We start from the raw sequence: 18,767 nt of genomic DNA, 5'->3' as shown, positions 1-18,767 counted from the left end.
AACTGTTGTAAAATTCTTCAAAACAACTGGTATATACGTTTAGATCTAACAGAAACTAAGAGCAAGAACCAACCGTGTTGAAGAATTTTACAACAGTTGCAAAGCTGCTTTTTCTGCTGAACGCAGCCAACGTAATACCATGTTCAAGATGGCGACGAAATAGTCCAGGTTTTTCCATTTGGCAAACCTGGCCACATACGGAACATTTTTCGTAACCAACTTTTTCGCTCTACACTATAGAAGATACATCTCCTTAGTCTTACTTCGTGGGCAGAATGCAGAAGCCATAGCGCATGCGCTATGGTATTACTTTGGGTAAGGCACTAGATATGTGAGTATTCCTAGAGATACTATAACAGAGATTCGCCCACTGATCTCATTAAAGTGGATATGGCATATCCTAATAATCTGAGGTAAAAAAGTGTGACCAATAGAATACCGGAAGCCATTAAAGTTGTAGTCAGCGTACACGCTTTTGGCGGAAAATTTGAATGACTAACACAAAATATATGTGTTAAATAAGATATATTGTAAAAATATAAAATATGATTATAATGTAACCAGTAAAAATGAATTAAAAAATTAATTAATTTACAAAATATATTAAAATGTATATGTATAGTAATTTGAAATGTTCTAAAATATTAATCTGGAATGTGTTTATTTGAATTTTTATAATATTGTTTTATATCATACATATAACATTTAATATTATGTATTTTTTTATAATTGTAAGTGACATTTGTAAGTGACTTTATAACAAATATTTTGTAATATTTAAAAAAATATTTGGTAATATATAACATTTTTATGTATAAATTGAGTCAAAATATATAAATATTTTATTAAATAAGAGGATAAATAAAAGATTAAAAAATAAAATTTTGCAGGTGTCTAAAAATCGTAAATTTTTATTTATGACCATCTTGTTAAATAATTTTACTAATAAATAATTTTACTACTACTAAACTTATAAATAAGTTTAAAGGGTATTGTTATAGCTTATTTTGTCCTCGTGTCCTTAATTGTGTTGTAGTAATCCATACTTGCAGCTTGTAAAAAAAGTAACTATTAGACATCGATTAGCATAGATTTATTTAATATTTAAGTATAAATATTATAATGTACATAATAAAATGTATATGCATGCACTATATACATGCACAGCATAGAAGCAAATAGAAAATAAGATAATTTTTTTATCGCGTTTTTTAGAAAATAGTAATAGAAAAGTAGTAATAGAAAAATGTTATTTTGCGTGCTTCATTAAACTTTGCAAGTCACATGCCGTGCTATTTAAACATAATGACAATAATGTTACATTATAAATATATTTTATAACATAAAATATATGAATTCAAAACAAACGTATCACTTAAAACTTAAATTTGTAATTTAAAGCAACATAATAAAAATGTGTATTCAACAAATACTTATAGTACTTATGAGGTACATATTTGAATCCAGATACATTATATATTAAACATATTATTATTAAACTTTTCAGACTTAACCTTACTCACCTATGAAACGTTTGTTGTTTATTTTCACTTTCTTTTCCACAATAAACACATTTTTTAATTTTGGAATCTCACTATTTTACTATTTTACTATTTTTATTATAAAAAAAGTAATATTTTGGATAAAACTGCTACACATCTACGTCTATAGATAATTAATTACACGTGAAATTTCGTATCATCGTCACAGTAAACTGTGTTCGTATTCGTATACACCGCCATATTGTGTACAGAGACTACAACCTCCCAGCTAGCAAAATGACGCAAACTTTGCGCGAAGTTTGCCGCAAACTCGAGCAAACCTTTGCAACAAAATTACAACAAGGTGTGTCCGCATTAAGCTTAGCTTTTGCTGGCAAGGCTTGTTGTAAATAGTATGACACATATTTTATGCAAATAACAGGGTAAAATTTGCTAGTAAAGCATAACAACAAATTTGCAGCAAGAACAAGGCAAACCTTGCTGTACACAATATGATAACAAATTTGTGGCAAGAATAGAGCAAACCTTGCTGTACATAGCATGATAGCAAATTTGTGGCAAAAACAAGGCAAACCTTGCTATGCACAATATAATAGCAAATTTGTGGCAAGAACAGAACAAATATTGTCGAAATTTAGATCGACAAAAATAAAATATTAGACTGATTAGTCCAACATCAAATGTGAATGGTGCAATCGTACTTGGTTCTCTGTTATCGATGAGCCCCTTTTATTAATCCAGTAGGTAAATCTTTTTCACGAGAAATGCGCCATCTCGAGATAGATAGTAAAGTCAGAAATAAAGTTTAAAACCCGATAATGCAACCCTGTTATTTGCATAAAATGTGCGTCATACTATTTGCGACAAGCCTTGCCAACAAAAACTAAGCTGTTTACGGACACACCTTGTCGCAATTTTGTTGCGAAAGTATGCTCGGCAAGTTTTATTTTGTTCTTGCTATCAATTTGCCGTTATTCTGTGCTTAACAAGATTTCCTGTTTCTGCCATAAATTTATTGTCATGTCGTGTAGCAAGGTTTGCTCTGTTATTTGCTTAAATTTTGCATTTTATCGTGTCGAAACAAATCTTGTAATTTCTATACGTAATATTTATGTACAAGTCTTTCTCTGTTATTTGCAGCATCGTGTGATGAAAACTTTTGCCGTAAATTTGCTCGAAACTTTTAGAAAACAAAGCAACAGACAATTACTTGTCATAAAATTGTTGTCAAAATTGAAACAATCCTTGCTGTAAAGCTTTCACGATATGTGATTTTAACAGGCCTGGCTAGCTGGGCTTCAATTGGTCACACTTATTTCGTCCTATGCCATATCCACTTTAATGAGATCAGTGGATTCGCCAATGCGTTAACGATTTCTGATTGGCTCCCGTCGCTTGGGGTATAACCGGAAGTATGAGAGAGAAAGATAGATATAACTGACAGAGAAAGCCTAGCCGATCTAACCTGTCACCTGTCACCTGTCAAAAGAAAACAGAGTAAACCGCCATCGAAAACGTCATATCCGATATCCGGTTTTACCCCAAGACGGCACATTGGCGAATCTCTGTTATAGTATCTCTAAGTATTCCTATCCGCCATTTTGGTTCCAGCTAGGTGGATAGATGTCACGATACATGGCGACATGAGTATAAACTCTGAGTTTGCTCCTTAGTAAAGTATTGATTATTTCACTTTTAAATGTCGAGAAAACGTATGTAAACAATATTCAAAGTTTGCGACTTCAATTATGATTTATTATTTTATTAATTCGAGTGAATTGAAGCTAAATTTTTTGAAACGAATTGTGTGAATTTAAATTTGTACAAATAACATTAATTTTAAATTGTAAATATGAAATAATTTCTACATTTTAATAGATATGAAATTACGAATTAAAAACTGTAAAATCGAAACAAAGTTTGTAACCTGATGTGCAGTTTACCTGAAAGACAATTTGATAATATTATGTAGAGAATAAACGAATGAAAAACTATTTTCAATGTTTTGTATTTTTATTTAAAAAAACTGATCTGTATAAAGTAATTTTAAAATCTTACAAGTAGTATCACAATTTTCTTTGGAAAAATTATACTTTGATTAAATTTTTTGATCGAATGTAGCATGAAATAACTTAGTTCTTTTTTCTCTTGGCAGACGCAGTCCCAAAGACAATTTTATGTTTTCTACAGTTTTCTGAAAAATTTTTAACACAGAAAGAACGAACGGTGAAAAAATGCTTCACAATTTTTTCTTTGACATTGCAACAATCCGGAAAGGCAATATTAATATTATCCATCAAACATTTGATCAAACTAGAATTTCCATTCCTTAAAATATATTTCTTGTACGCTGTAAAAAAGTATTCGCAGTTAAAGATTAAAGAAAGTGTTTCTAAACAAGGTTCTTTCAAACCACCTCGATTTGCTCCGTTGTAACATTTTGCTTTGTTGATGAAGTCCATGTCAGACAAATTTTTCGAGGACAAAAATTCAATACATTTGGAACAAATATGCTTAACAACAGCGTTTGTTGTACTACCAGCTATATAGAACATATTATTAGTATCATAACTGGTCATAATGTGACTGCAATCATTAAGAGAAAAAGTTTGCACTTGGAATTCATCGACAAGTGAAGATGTAGCATTTACAACTAAAGTTTCAAGAGATTTATTATTGTAAGCTGATAACATTTTTCTCTTGACATTTCTTTTCTCTTGACAAAAGTCTAACAAAAATTCATCGGAGTCACTCACATAACTAGCACGTTTTATTTCGGATACGAATTGCGATACTGAGTCTGATAGCTCGCAGAGCCTGAAGTGCAGTAGGCATAGACCCTTGTTTATGTCGCACTTGTGAAAAAATATTCTCAGTTACATCTTGAGTAAAGCGATGTCCTAAGATGAAATCATATCCATTTTTCATTAAAAACTCCGCGATGTCGCAAAATGTTAAAGTTGCAATAACAAATCCATAGTTAAGTGGTTTCCAACCGTCTCCGAATACAGTATTTTGAAATATATCAATAATTGTGTGCAAGAAAATATATTTCTTATCGCAATTTCGTGAAGTGATTGATGTCTTTTTTACTTTGGAGGCCATGATAGAAAACCATTCATAAATTACAAGAATAAAGTAAGCAGTCGTCAGAGCTTCGCGAGGCAATATGTCATTTTCAACTGCAGTTTTCAATGCGCTAGAAGTTTTTGAGGAAAAGAAGCGAACGGTCGCGCCTACATTCATTTTGTCAAAATTAGTAGGCTCAATATCTTCTTGCCGAAGATGATGTAGCAAGCGCTTTTCTAGTCCATTCATTATTTCATACTTCCACAAGGTTTTAACGTAAGCCCCATTAACTACATTTGTTGGAAGTGTTTCTAGTTCGACATACGTTTGGGGTAAATAAAGTATTTGCCTGTACATAGCAGCTTTCAAATTTTTCAGTAAATGACAAGGGTCTGGCATAGCAAATATTTCGTGATCATTAACAGAGAAAGAATTGCAACGAATTCCATGTCTCGAAGCATGGATTTTCAAAGATGACCATAAACTCCTGTTTCTACTGTCTAAATCTGACGAAAGTGCTAGAACATAAAGACCGCATGATTCTAGGGATCTAATGCAGTTCAGTATAAAATCTTGTAAAAGTTGTGGGTCGATCGCTTCTTTACAAGTTACATGACATGCAATTATTTGTTTCCACCGGTTTTTGATTCCTCGAATAACAACAACATACACTTTTTCACCAAGATTATCGAGATTGTTACCTAAAGTTGCACGACCAACAAATTTACCAAGATTTTTATCGTAATCTTCTTGTTTACTAATTTGCATTTCATCATACGATAAAACGCAAAATTTGTCTGTTGGGTCCATGGCTTCTACTTTAAATCGGAGCAGTTGAAAAACGTCCTCAAAAATCCCAAAATCTATTTTAAAGTCTTGTATTCGTCGCATAATAGTACTGTACGAAGGCAATGGATATCCGGTGCCTCGGAGATATTCATAACCGTGAACTGAGAAGGCAAATCTAAATTTCAGACCTTTTACAATACTGTCGTTGGGCCAGTGCAATATTCGACCTTGCTCCAAAAATTTAATTTGATCGTCATTTAAGAAGGATTGCCTTGTTTTCTCGATGGCGTTTATTTGGTCCCGTAATTTCTGATTCTCTACCACCAACTCGTGTAAGTCCACTCGCTCTGTTTGCAATTGCTTTAGCAATTTTTCATTTTCACGCCTCAGTTGTGATAGCTCGTCTACCTGTCAATAAATAAAATTAATCAAATGAGTTTTCCATAAAATAAGAGTCTAAAAAATGTGTTTCTGTAAAATAGGTTTCTTGAATTACCTCGTTCTCTGAAATTTTTGGTATATCTATGAGTTCTGGTACATGATTAAGCTTAGGCTCTTTTCTCGGCATATTTTTATATTCGGCATTTGTCAATTTCTAAAATATTTTAATACAAATGATTTTTTCCGAAACATGAACCAAATTCTTCGTAATATTAATGCAGATTAATTCTCAAAATTTACCTCCTGTTCAGGTCTGGCAAGCCTCGCTGCTTCCGAATTGGCGAAAGCAGCATTTTTTTCAGGATTCTGGAGAGAGAAAATCTTTGTATATTACTGTCTTTTACTTCATACTACTTTCAATTTGTCTGATAAAATTACTTTATACAGTGATTTCCGCGGAGATGGATCGATCATGGGTGGCGGATTTGGTACGTCAAATAATGTTGGGATGGCATTTGGTTTCAACTTTCTCAGACCATTGGATCGATGTCTTTCAAATTGTGAATTTTCAAAATGTTTCTAGAAAAAATGTTCAGAGTTACATATTTTGCGGTTTCACATTGACAGACAGTAAAAGATAAAAACGTACTTCACACAAACGCGAAGCCTCAGTTGGTGTCCAATTATTTCCGCGTCGTATATTTTGCACCCACTTTACTCGCCGATCACTTACCGGGAACTTGAATAATTTCCAACCTTTTTCGGACCTGTTGCTACAATTTACTGCAACGCAGCAAGGCATCTTGAAATTGCAATTTACTTGCCGACAACTCTGACGATTCCAATACTACACTAAAAAAAGAATTTGATAATAGCTACCAAATGTTGAGCGAAATAATTCCAATTAAATATTTGGTTAATATAACCTAAAATAATATTTTCAGTGTACAAAAAACATGTAAATGTACTACAATACACGCAACACCAAGTATAATATTAATTTTTTTACCAATATTGTGTCCGGGAATACCCGCCGAATTTTCTCTATTATCTGTCAGTCATAAAGTTCCTTCATGCTGTCAGCCAAGTGGACCCAAAATGGCGAATGAGAATACCTACATCTCTAGTGCTCTACTTTGGGTGTTTACGATAATGGCTATCCGAGTAATTTTCTCTAGGACCGAAATATGTGATAAGCACAACCATCTACTATCATCATGATTCGTGACAACTCAATGCTGTCTGGTATAGCCAAATGGTTTAATAAAAGATGACTTTTCTAATATATATGTTAGTTAATAATAAATAATAACATTTATTGAGAATCAATGTTTAATTAAAATATTATATTAGGTTTTGAAATAATACCGTTATGATAGAAACTTGATAGACAAAATAAATATTTGTAAATAAAATAATCTCTGATATTACTTTAGACAATACTTTAAAAATACATGATTGTGTTACATATAATTACTATTTTACAGTTAATAATCTTATCATACATTAAAAACAGATTATTTTTAATTGAAATAATCAAATTATTTATGTCGTACTTTTTAGGTTACCTGCTACAAACTCACGGAACTCGCAACTCGCAACCTCGCAACTTGCTCGTGATGATTTGGCTATACCGGACAGCATTGAGTTGTCACGAATCATGATGATAGTAGATGGTTGTGCTTATCATATATTTCGGTCCTAGAGAAAATTACTCGGATAGCCATTATCGTAAACACCCTTTATCTGTCCATGGCAAAATGTAATACTATAGCGCATGCGCTATGGCTTCTGCATTCTGCTTTATGGCTCCTGTAATTTTATGTGCTTTCACCCATGGTGGAAGAATGTACCCAGACAGCACCAGATATCGTACGAATATTATACTCTCATACGTAATGTACTGTGATCATACCGAATATACGTAAAACATTCATATAACGTCTCAGTAGAATGTCATTTTGATATATCCTCAAGATAAACTTAGAATATAGCGACTGAACTTCGCAACTCCTACTGAATATACTGAGATTATATCTAATATACTCAAAACATCCGTAAAATATCCTATGATATATCTCATGTATATCTATCACATATTTCCAAAATATCCGCGTAATATCGAAAGTGAATCATGTCAACGCTATATCTATGATCTGTAACGTTACGCATTTTCGTCTGCCGTGTGATGCAGACACGTGGTGAAGTGTAGGATGTGAACGTGCGAACACGAACTCACGGACAACGTGGTTTTCTCAGGAATTACGCCCAGATAATTCTGGTATGCACATAAGATATAATATAGTAACGTAAACTATTATAAATATATATATATATATATATATATATATATATATACATATATTATTTAGGTTATAACCTACAATTATCTGAGCATAATTTCCCAAAGCACTCCAGCGTATTCAACAGATATTACGCTTCATTTCTCGCGATAGCTTCCTGATGTGCGAAATGATTAATTCCTCTTCTTATTTCTTCTCGCTAATTCTGTATGTTTAATTCCTTGTTCCTTATTCCTCTCACTATGCATGAGCCCATATAATGTGAACATACTGTAGACATATAATTGTGAATATACTGAAGATATACTTTAGACATACGTATAACATTCTTAAGATATATTCGGTATATTCTCATAAACTGCCAGCGAAATTCTATGGGATAAGGCAACGCGGACATAGTACGTTATGAGTATATACTCGCCATATCACAGACGTATCTCTAATATTATACGAATATTGCAATATACTTTCGCAATATCCTATTATCGTTCTCATAATCTACATGTGCTGTCTGGGTATTCTTCCACCATGCTTCCACCTTAAAAGCGTGAGAATATGATCGCTGCGCGTGCTCGAGTCATTACATTGCGTCGATATGACAGGTTTCATAACCTGAATATTAGTCATCTTTAGCGATTTATCTAGAGGCACAGGCGAGTTTCAAGGGAAAGTTCTACTTTGAAAACTTCTACAGAAGCAATGAAAGGAGCCCATGGTTCAAAGGAACAGACATCCCAAGAAGGGCAGTAGTACTATCCCAGACAGCACATATAGATTATGAGAACGATAGTAGGATATTGCGAAAGTATATTGCAATATTCGTATAATATTAGAGATACGTCTGTGATATGCCGAGTATATACTCATAATGTACTATGTCCGCGTTGCCTTATCCCATAGAATTTCGCTGGCAGTTTGTGAAAATATACCGAATATATCTCAAGAATGTTATACGTATGTCTAAAGTATATCTTCAGTATATTCACAATATGTCTACAGTATGTTCGCATTATATGGGCTCATGCATAATGAGGAATAAGGAACAAGGAATTAAACATACAGAATTATAATTAGCAAGAAGAAAGAAGAAGAGGAATTAATCATTTCGCACATCAGGAAGCTATCGCGAGAAATGAAGTGTAATATCTGTTGAATACGCTTGGGAAATTATGCTCAGATAATTGTAGGTTATAACCTAAATGATATATATATGTATATATTATTATAGTTTACGTTACTATATTATATCTTATGTGCATACCAGAATTATCTGGGCGTAATTCCTGAGAAAACCACGTTCGTGAGTTCGTGTTCGCACGTTCATACCCTACACTTTACCACGTATTTGCGTCACACGGCAGACGAAAATGCGTAACGTTACAGATCACAGACAGCGTTGACATGATTCACTTTCGATATTAGGCGGATATTTTGGAAATATGTGATAGCCCAGACAGCACATGTAGATTATGAGAACGATAATAGGATATTGCGAAAGTATATTGCAATATTCGTATAATATTAGAGATACGTCTGTGATATGGCGAGTATATACTCATAACGTACTATGTCCGCGTTGCCTTATCCCATAGAATTTCGCTGGCAGTTTATGAGAATATACCGAATATATCTTAAGAATGTTATACGTATGTCTAAAGTATATCTTCAGTATATTCACAATATGTCTACAGTATGTTCACATTATATGGGCTCATGCATAATGAGAGGAATAAGGAACAAGGAATTAAACATACAGAATTAGCAAGAAGAAATAAGAAGAGGAATTAATCATTTCGCAGATCAGGAAGCTATCGCAAAAAATGAAGCGTAATATCTGTTGAATACGCTGGGGTGCTTTGGGAAATTATGCTCAGATAATTGTAGGTTATAACCTAAATAATATATGTATATATACAATATATATATATATTATTATAGTTTACGTTACTATATTATATCTTATGTACATACCAGAGTTATCTGGGCGTAATTCCTGAGAAAACCACGTTGTCCGTGAGTTCGTGTTCGCACGTTCACACCCTACACTTCACCACGTGTCTGCATCACACGGCAGACGAAAATGCGTAACGTTACAGATCATAGATAGCGTTGACATGATTCACTTTCGATATTACGCGGATATTTTGGAAATATGTGATAGATATACATGAGATATATCATAGGATATTTTACGGATGTTTTGAGTATATTAGATATAATCTCAGTATATTCAGTAGGAGTTGCGATCGTTCAGTCGCTATATTCTAAGTTTATCTTGAGGATATATCAAAATGACATTCTATTGAGACGTTATATGAATGTTTTACGTATATTCGGTATGATCACAGTACATTACGTATGAGAGTATAATATTCGTACGATATCTGGTGCTGTCTGGGAGATATACATGAGATATATCACATGATATTCTACGGATGTTTTGAGTATATTAGATATAATCTCAGTACATTCAGTAAGAGTTGCGAAGTTCAGTCGCTATATTCTAAGTTTATCTTGAGGATATACCAAAATGACATTCTACTGAGACGTTATATGAATGTTTTACGTATATTCGGTATGATCACAGTACATTACGTATGAAAGTATAATATTCGTACGATATCTGGTGCTGTCTGGGATACAATAGGTTAAGATCGAACCACTATAATCTAAATTCAAGCTTGGCGCGAAAAGGCTACATTGATGACACCAGATGTCAGTGCGGTAACGAGAGAGAGGACGTGGACCATCTCATATTCAACTGTCACACTTATGACGAAGCAGGGTTGCCAGGTCTGGCGCAATTGCGCCAATGTGGCTCCTTGATAGGTCAAAATGGCGCACAAAATTTAAAATTTGGCGCTTGGCGCAATTGTGGCTCCATAAAAATAAAATTTGGCGTAATTATGGCTCCTAAGGGCTCCAGCAGATGTCAGCGCGACGACGTCGCGTATAGAGACTCTGTAATCAGAGACTGGCCCTGTGATGCGATTTCAAGCCCGGGCACGCTCACGCACACATCGCACTCCCCCTATCCGTGAGGCACGCGCGCTCGGCTGCGATCGGCGTGAGCCGTCGCGCACTCGGCTACGTTCGCGGCTGAGTTTGTCCCTTTCTCCTCTGCCTCTTCCCCCATCTAACGTTTTCTGACTTCGAGCTCCGAGGCGATCGCCGGCGTCTAATGCTTTTTCAGAATATGTTTATCGCGCGGGCGCCGCCGGCTCTCGCGATTATTTTATGATCGGCGCATAATTGTAAAAATAAATATGTACAATTTAATCAATATTTTTTTGTTATTCCATGTAAATTAAATTTACAAATAAAATGTTAAATATATCTTATGGTTAATTAAATTAATTATTTAATTATTTAATTAAGTAACGTGCGAAGATTTAAAAAACTTTTTTCTTCGGTAATTTTACAAACTTTGATAACTTCACAAAATTAATATTGGATAAGTTAATATATTTTTTAACTAAATCAAGTTAAAGCTAATAGCATATAAAATTAATTTTCTTAAATTAAAAGTTGTGAAATAAACGAAAAACTGACTTAGTTGAAAGTTAAGTGTTAAATCAATTCAAGTTAAATTTAAACTTAATTTTGCTAAACGTTATTTATATTTATATTAAATTAGAAAGTCATAGTTTGTTTAAACTAGATTATCAAAACAATTATAATTAGATTAGATCATAAAATATATTCAACAGACAATACAAAATAAGCGAAAAAAAGAATCAATTAACACCGTAAAAAATAAGTAACAATAAGCAATAGGACATAACAAACAATAAGCAATAGGAAATCCACTCTTTGCCAGAGACGTGGATAGAATCGAGGCTTATAAATATCAATTTTATTTCTAAAGTAGTAGCTCTTAAATTTTTTAAAATAAGACAAAATATGTATGAAATGAATGTGTACAAAAAAGCTGTGTTGTGTTTCTATAGACATTTTTTATATAAACACATAACTAAATGTGACAGAGACCCATTTCTGGCATCACTAAGGTAAAGTAAGTAATAAATAAAGAAAAGACTTTTGCTCGAACAATTCGAACATGATAAATAAAAAACTTGACAATCGCGCATGCATTAATAATTATAATTTTTATAATTTCTAGTTTGCTTTTTTGTGCGACGCTTAATAATAATAAAATACGTTTTAAATCATGTTCCTTTAGTTTTTTGTCAATGTCCTTTTTCTTATAAAAATGTAGAAAATTGTTAAATAGTTATATTTTATAAATATTTTACTAAATAGTAAAAATTAATAATAAAGTTAAAAAGCTAATGACTTTTAACTTTATTAATTATAAATTTTAATTTTTAATTTTAACTAAATATTTTTGAAATATATAAACTTGTTAATTTTTTCCCAAGTTTTAAAAATTTATTTATGTAAAAGAAAAAATTATGAAAGAAAAAATACTTTAACTTAATTCAGTTTAAAAAATATATTAACTTACCTAATATTAATTTTGTGAACCCGAGAAAAAATGTTTCATATAAAAACATATAAATATATATAAAATATGTCCATATATATTTATATTAGCTTCCTTTCTTTTCTAAAATTTCTGTTTGATATAAAAAAATAATAGTTATACTGAAAAGATAGAAACTAATTAAAAAATAATTTTCGCATTGCTTCTTTTAAGAAAGCTAAGTATAAAAAATTGTCCATATATTCCGAAATATATATGATTATATATAAACAATTTTTCATACTTAGCTTTTTTAAAAGAAGCAATGCAAAAATTATTATTTTAATTAGTTTCTATCTTTTCAGTATGACTATTATCTTTTTATATCAAACAGAAATTTTACAAAAGAAAGGAAACTGATATAAACATCCCGATCAAAAATTTTTCATGTAAAAGTATGTAAAAATCTGTAGAATTATGTATCAAAAATGTCCATGCAAAATTTTACATTGTATATTTTTATTTAATTTTACATATTTTTATGTAATTTTATATAATTTTGATATAATTTTATAGATTTATACATACTTTTGTATAAAAAAATTTTTGCCGGGAAAAAAATTGCTAATTTACAATTATAGATGATTACATATCATTATACATAACTATATATAATTACATATGAATAATTCTTTCTCAATAAAAAATGTTTCATGTAAAAGTATGTATAAATTTATAGAATTATATCAGAATTATATAAAAGTATATAAAATTATGTAAAATTATGTAAAATTATATAAAAATATACAATATAAAATTTTGCATGGACATTTTTGATACATAATTCTACAGATTTTTATATATTTTTACATGAAAAATTTTTGATCGGGATATATAGACATCTTTTATATAAGTACATATATTCATATATGTTTTTATATGAAACATTTTTTCCCGAGAAGTTATCGAAGTTTGTAAAATTACCGAAGAAAAAAGTTTTTTAAATCTTTGCACGTTTTACTTAATTAAATAATTAAATAATTAATTTAATTAACCATAAGATATATTTAACATTTTATTTGTAAATTCAATTTACATGGAATAACAAAGAAATATTGATTAAATTGTACATATTTATTTTTACAATTATGCGCCGATCATAAAATAATCGCGAGAGCCGGCGGCGCCCGCGCGATAAACATATTCTGAAAAAGCATTAGACGCCGGCGATCGCCTCGGAGCTCGAAGTCAGAAAACGTTAGATGGGGGAAGAGGCAGAGGAGAAAGGGACAAACTCAGCCGCGAACGTAGCCGAGTGCGCGACGGCTCACGCCGATCGCAGCCGAGCGCGCGTGCCTCACGGATAGGGGGAGTGCGATGTGTGCGTGAGCGTGCCCGGGCTTGAAATCGCATCACAGGACTGGCCATCATCAGGGGGCCACTTTTAATTGGTCCGACTGCCACCAGACGACGCAACGATTTTGTAATACAGAGTTCTTTTATATTTAAGTTTTTCTAAGTTCTTTTTCAGTAATTAGAGCCACCGCACAAGCTTTTTCGTAACACGATTTATTTACAGGTATGCAACTTTTAAACCCAAAAATCTGCCTTTCTAACACTACCAGACCAAAATTTTGTGATCTTCCCTTTATTGATATATTTATTAATGCAAATGATTTGAGTACAGCTGAAGTTGAATACAATTCATTAATTAATGTTAACTGGAATTTTTTATACGGAAATAATATATTTGAAAGTAGTTTTAGTTTTTGGCCTATTGTAGCACAACATAAGAATGCTGGAAATTTTTTAGCTTTTAATACAATAGCACAATATGTTTTGAAAATTCTAACTTTGCCAATGTCAAATGCAGCGGTCGAAAGGGTCTTTAGTGTTATGAATGCATCAAAGGACAAAATGAGAAACAGAATGGCAACTGAAATGTTAAATGCACTACTCATGATTAAGTCACATTGTTATGCAAACCAATTTTGTTGTAGAAATTTTGTTTGCACACAGCAAATGTTGGAAAACTTTAATAATAAACATATGTATTTATGTAAAAACACAAATGCGTTTGAAGATGAGCAATATAAAGAAGATATGTATATCGTAGAGGCTGTGAATGAAGATAATAATGTTGACAAAACTACAAACTTTTGTAGTTCAAAATAAATTATAGAATATGCTACAGAATAAGATGCATGATTAAAATATACTTTTATAGAGAAATAAAATCTCGTTTTCTTTTCTTCGCACATTCGCATTCTTGTCAATTAAAAAATATCGATTTAACTGTAATACTACTACCTAACTAATTAACTTTATTCAGTTTTTTTAGATAACATAATAGAAGTACACAAAATAATAGAATATTTACGATTAAAATCTTTTTAGTTCCATGAAATGAGTATTGTTAAAAATCTGTCCTGTAATATGCTTTTAAAATGTTTTCAAACGTTTTGGTGCAAAAATGTTGCCAGGACTGGCGCAATGTGGCGCATTCGGTTGCCAGGACTGGCGCATTGATGTATCTAAAACCTGGCAACCCTGTGACGAAGCAAGAATAGAAATGAACCTAACCGAACAACTGAATAAAGGAGGAGCCAGCAGCCCGGACAGCGTCTGGAATTGGTTGAAAAGAGAGGAACTGAGCACACTCTAGATAGTATATGAATTTATTAAGAAAATAGGAAGAATAATATAAGAAAAGAGGGAGGCGGGGTAATAACCCTGCAAAGATAAGAGATATGTCATATATCTGCATCAGATCAGACACAATAAACCTCCAAAAAAAAAAAAACTTTAGCGATTAATATCTCGCTTCCCGGAGCAGAGCGACGCTTTTTTTGTTAGATTCGTTCGTTTGAAGCAAAATCGCGTCGAATAAGCACAACTACATCGATATTTGAATACCAGTGCCTAAACTGAATCATTACCATTACCAAGAAAAGAGTGAATGGTGAGGAGAGAAATGCTTGGAATTTACAAAGTGCTCGACAGAATATACATATATGGACTCTAAAGGTATCAAATAACGTAATTTTCCTACGAAAAATTGTTGGCTGTTACATCAAAACTCTTTTTCTTTTAAGCCTATGTATGCTGCTGTTGATAAATTTACCAAAATTCATCCCTTTTTAAATTCAGCGAACCATCATAGAGAATTGGCAGTACAATTTATGTCAAAAGGATTACCTGAAAGTGTACTTTCTAGTTTTTCAAGTATGTCACTATTTTATGGCAGGCCAGGTAAGAGAATAGTTACAAGTGTTATAATTTTATTAAAAAAAATACTGTATTGCAAGTGTGTGGCTCTTAAATGCAAATATAGTACGACCATTTCTTTTTTACATTATTGAAATAGGTAAAAAGTGGGAAATCTTGTCTGAATCAACAAAATTACAAAGTTACAGATTATAAAGTCACCTAGCTGATCTGTTGATACAGCCGATGACGTGGTCACAGGCTGTAATATCGGAGATATGTTTATATGAACCCCAAGGATTATCTGTATTCCTTATTAGTCTATTGAATAACTGCTATGGATTCTATGCGAGTCAGATATGGATAAGGTATAGAAATATACTGATAAGACTCTTAGTAAAATCAAAAACTAAAAAGTAAGTATTTCAATACTTTGTTGTTTCCAAAATAATTTCTTCTAATTTATACAATTCTCTTCATACATTTACAAACATTACATTCAAAATGTTTAGTTATATTTTTGATTCTCTAACTTATTTTATTGTAAATTGAGGCATACATGAGACAAAAGACTACAAAATGACTACCAGTCGACTTCTCAAATATTGAACGACACGTTATATTTCACTTTTCATTCTTTTTGCATTATTTTAATATAGTATTATATTTAATTATTTATTGCTATTTTACACTTAAATTTGTAGTTAAATTGTAATTGTACATTTATAATTATATTTATTGTTCTTTTACGAGTTGATTTCTCAAATATGGAACATGTTATATTTTACTTTCATTCTTTTTACATTAATATAGCATTATATTTAATTATATTTATTCATATTTTACAGTTAAATTTATAGTTAAAATGCAATTGTACATTTGTAATTATATTTATTGTTCTTTTACAGTTATTGATACTAAATCTATTTTGCACATGTTTTAATTAATCCTCTTGGAACATATAATTGTATGCCGGCTTGTAATGGGAAATAAAAACGTGGCTTTTATGCAAATTTCAAGCTTGCCAACTTTGCAGGTTATTTAAAGGCCATAGATCACATTCACAATTTCTGTAAAAGTTATCCTTTTGTTTCTCATTACAAGGTACATGATTATATGTTCCAAGAGCATTAGGTGAAACACAGGCAAAATAGGTTTATTATCAATAACTGTAAAAGAATAATAAACATAATTATAAAAATACAATTACGATTTAACTACAAATAAAAAATTCTTTGAATGTGATGTTTGTAAATGTATGAAGAGAATTGTATTAATTATAATAAATTGTTTGAGAACAACAAATTATTTAAATACTTTTTAGTTTTTCAATTTAAGTAAGAGCCTTATCGGTAAATTTATATGCCTTGTACATATATCAGACTTGAATAGACTGCATGACAGTTACTAAATACATACAGAAAAACATTTTACAACCAAGAAAAGTAATTACTTATTTTATTTTATTTCGTTCAAGTAACAGTTTCTTTCAATCAAGAATATTTTCTTAATATTAATTTTCAGGTATACTTGTCATACGTATTAAAAAATTTTAGCATTTTTTTGTAAAATAAGAATTTATTCTTGTTTCAAGAATATTATAAAACTTAATTGAAGAATTACATGGGACTCTAGATAGTAATATTTGTTTGGAGTGAATATTCTGGTTTGAAGTATTATACTGACTAAAATTTAAAATATGTCTTAAGTAAATGTGATACTTGTAACAAGTTTACCATAGATTTGCAAATGTAAAAAGAAACCAATTACTTTTAGAACAAGTAATATTTACTTGGAAGTCATAATTATTTTTCTGTGTGTAGACTAAGACATACAGATGATCCTTGGGCATCCATATAAACATATTACCCATATTGCAACCTATGACTATGTCATCGGCAGGCCAACTGAGTGGCATTATAGTGTATATTTTGTTGTAATTGTTTCAGACAAGATTTCATGCTTTTTACCTATTTCAATACATTGCAAAAGAATAAACTGTTTACTTTATTCTATTATGTTCTTAAAACATATTCTGTCAGCCATACTGTTAATTCCAAGCTTTGATGTTAATTATATTATATAATATTTAGGAGAAAGAATTACTTACACAAAGAAAAAGAAAGAGGGAGAGAGATATAAAATACACATGCATATATATGTATGTACATGTTCATATGCATATATGTACATACGTATATGCATAGGCATTATTATTATTACACAATATTATTTTCTTCTTTTTCTCCCCCTTTTCTCTCTCTTTCCTTACCCGTTCACTTATTTTTCTTTTTCTGCTCTTCTACTTTAAGTTCAAATAATACTAATCTTCAAATTAGTCACAGTTGTATTTCTTTTACAATGTAATTCATGATGTAATAAAGGCATATTTCGAAAATAAATTAAAATATAATCAGAAAAAAAACCAAAACCGATATAATTTGATTTGTCATTTTAATTCTTCTCAGTCTCAATCTTTAATTTGATATGATATGTACTTCAAAATTGTCTTATGAATCTTCGTATATATTATAAAAAGAAATGAGATACCTGTCACTACAAAATGAGTGAAGTCACAACAAAATTACCTTTAAAAAAAATGTATAAAAAAGTGACAAGTATACGCGCGCAAGAAACGCCCTCAAAAATCTGTTCTTGTACAAAATAATTTTAATAATTACAAATGTATGAAATTTTAATGAAATTATCTTTTTCCCCAAAAGAACAAAAAATATATTTTCTGTACAAACGTAATGATATGAAGAAAATGCACAAACTATGAAAATGGATGTTCATACGAACATAGAACATGTATTTTTTTAATACTTATTTGTACAAATATTACAAATAAATATTTTACTACAAAAACTTAGCGCTGCTAAACCGAATAATTTACTAGCTCTCTTTGTTTTTTTTTGTGCGTGGATCTGAATGTGTGTAAAAAAGGCGCGCGCGCGTGTGTATGTGTTTAGTACATAACTTCGTTTATAAGGAAGCAATTTTTAATATCTTAATCTCTACATATTTTTTAACTAGTCTTTACATGCTTTACGGATAGAACGTGACAGAGTCTATGCGATAAGCAACAAA

At 31.2% G+C, this 18,767-nt stretch overlaps 1 protein-coding gene across 7 annotated transcripts in view; it reads left to right on the top strand.

The window, feature by feature from the left end:
* The first annotated feature begins 10,670 nt into the window (after window positions 1-10,670).
* Window positions 10,671-18,767, top strand: part of LOC105836032 (fasciclin-1) — a 154,451-nt gene continuing 146,354 nt past the window's right edge. For 3 of the 7 annotated variants that reach the window (XR_004963832.1, XM_036288854.1, XM_036288856.1), the window contains exons 1-2: window positions 13,568-15,497; window positions 15,566-15,722. Coding sequence is in view for 3 of the 7 variants with exons in the window: in XM_036288854.1 (XP_036144747.1) it covers window positions 15,569-15,722 (154 nt within the window). In the remaining 4 variants the exon portion in view is untranslated. Of the gene's footprint in view, window positions 10,830-13,567; window positions 15,498-15,565; window positions 15,723-18,767 lie in introns of those variants that run through there. The other 4 variants (XM_036288858.1, XM_036288857.1, XM_036288855.1 and 1 more) reach the window with 3 other exon arrangements.

The sequence above is a fragment of the Monomorium pharaonis genome, chromosome 6 (assembly GCF_013373865.1).
Source record: "Monomorium pharaonis isolate MP-MQ-018 chromosome 6, ASM1337386v2, whole genome shotgun sequence".
NCBI classification, from domain to species: domain Eukaryota; kingdom Metazoa; phylum Arthropoda; class Insecta; order Hymenoptera; family Formicidae; genus Monomorium; species Monomorium pharaonis.
The sequence above is the reverse complement of the archived record's forward strand: the minus strand, read 5'-3'. Positions and strand labels throughout refer to the sequence as shown.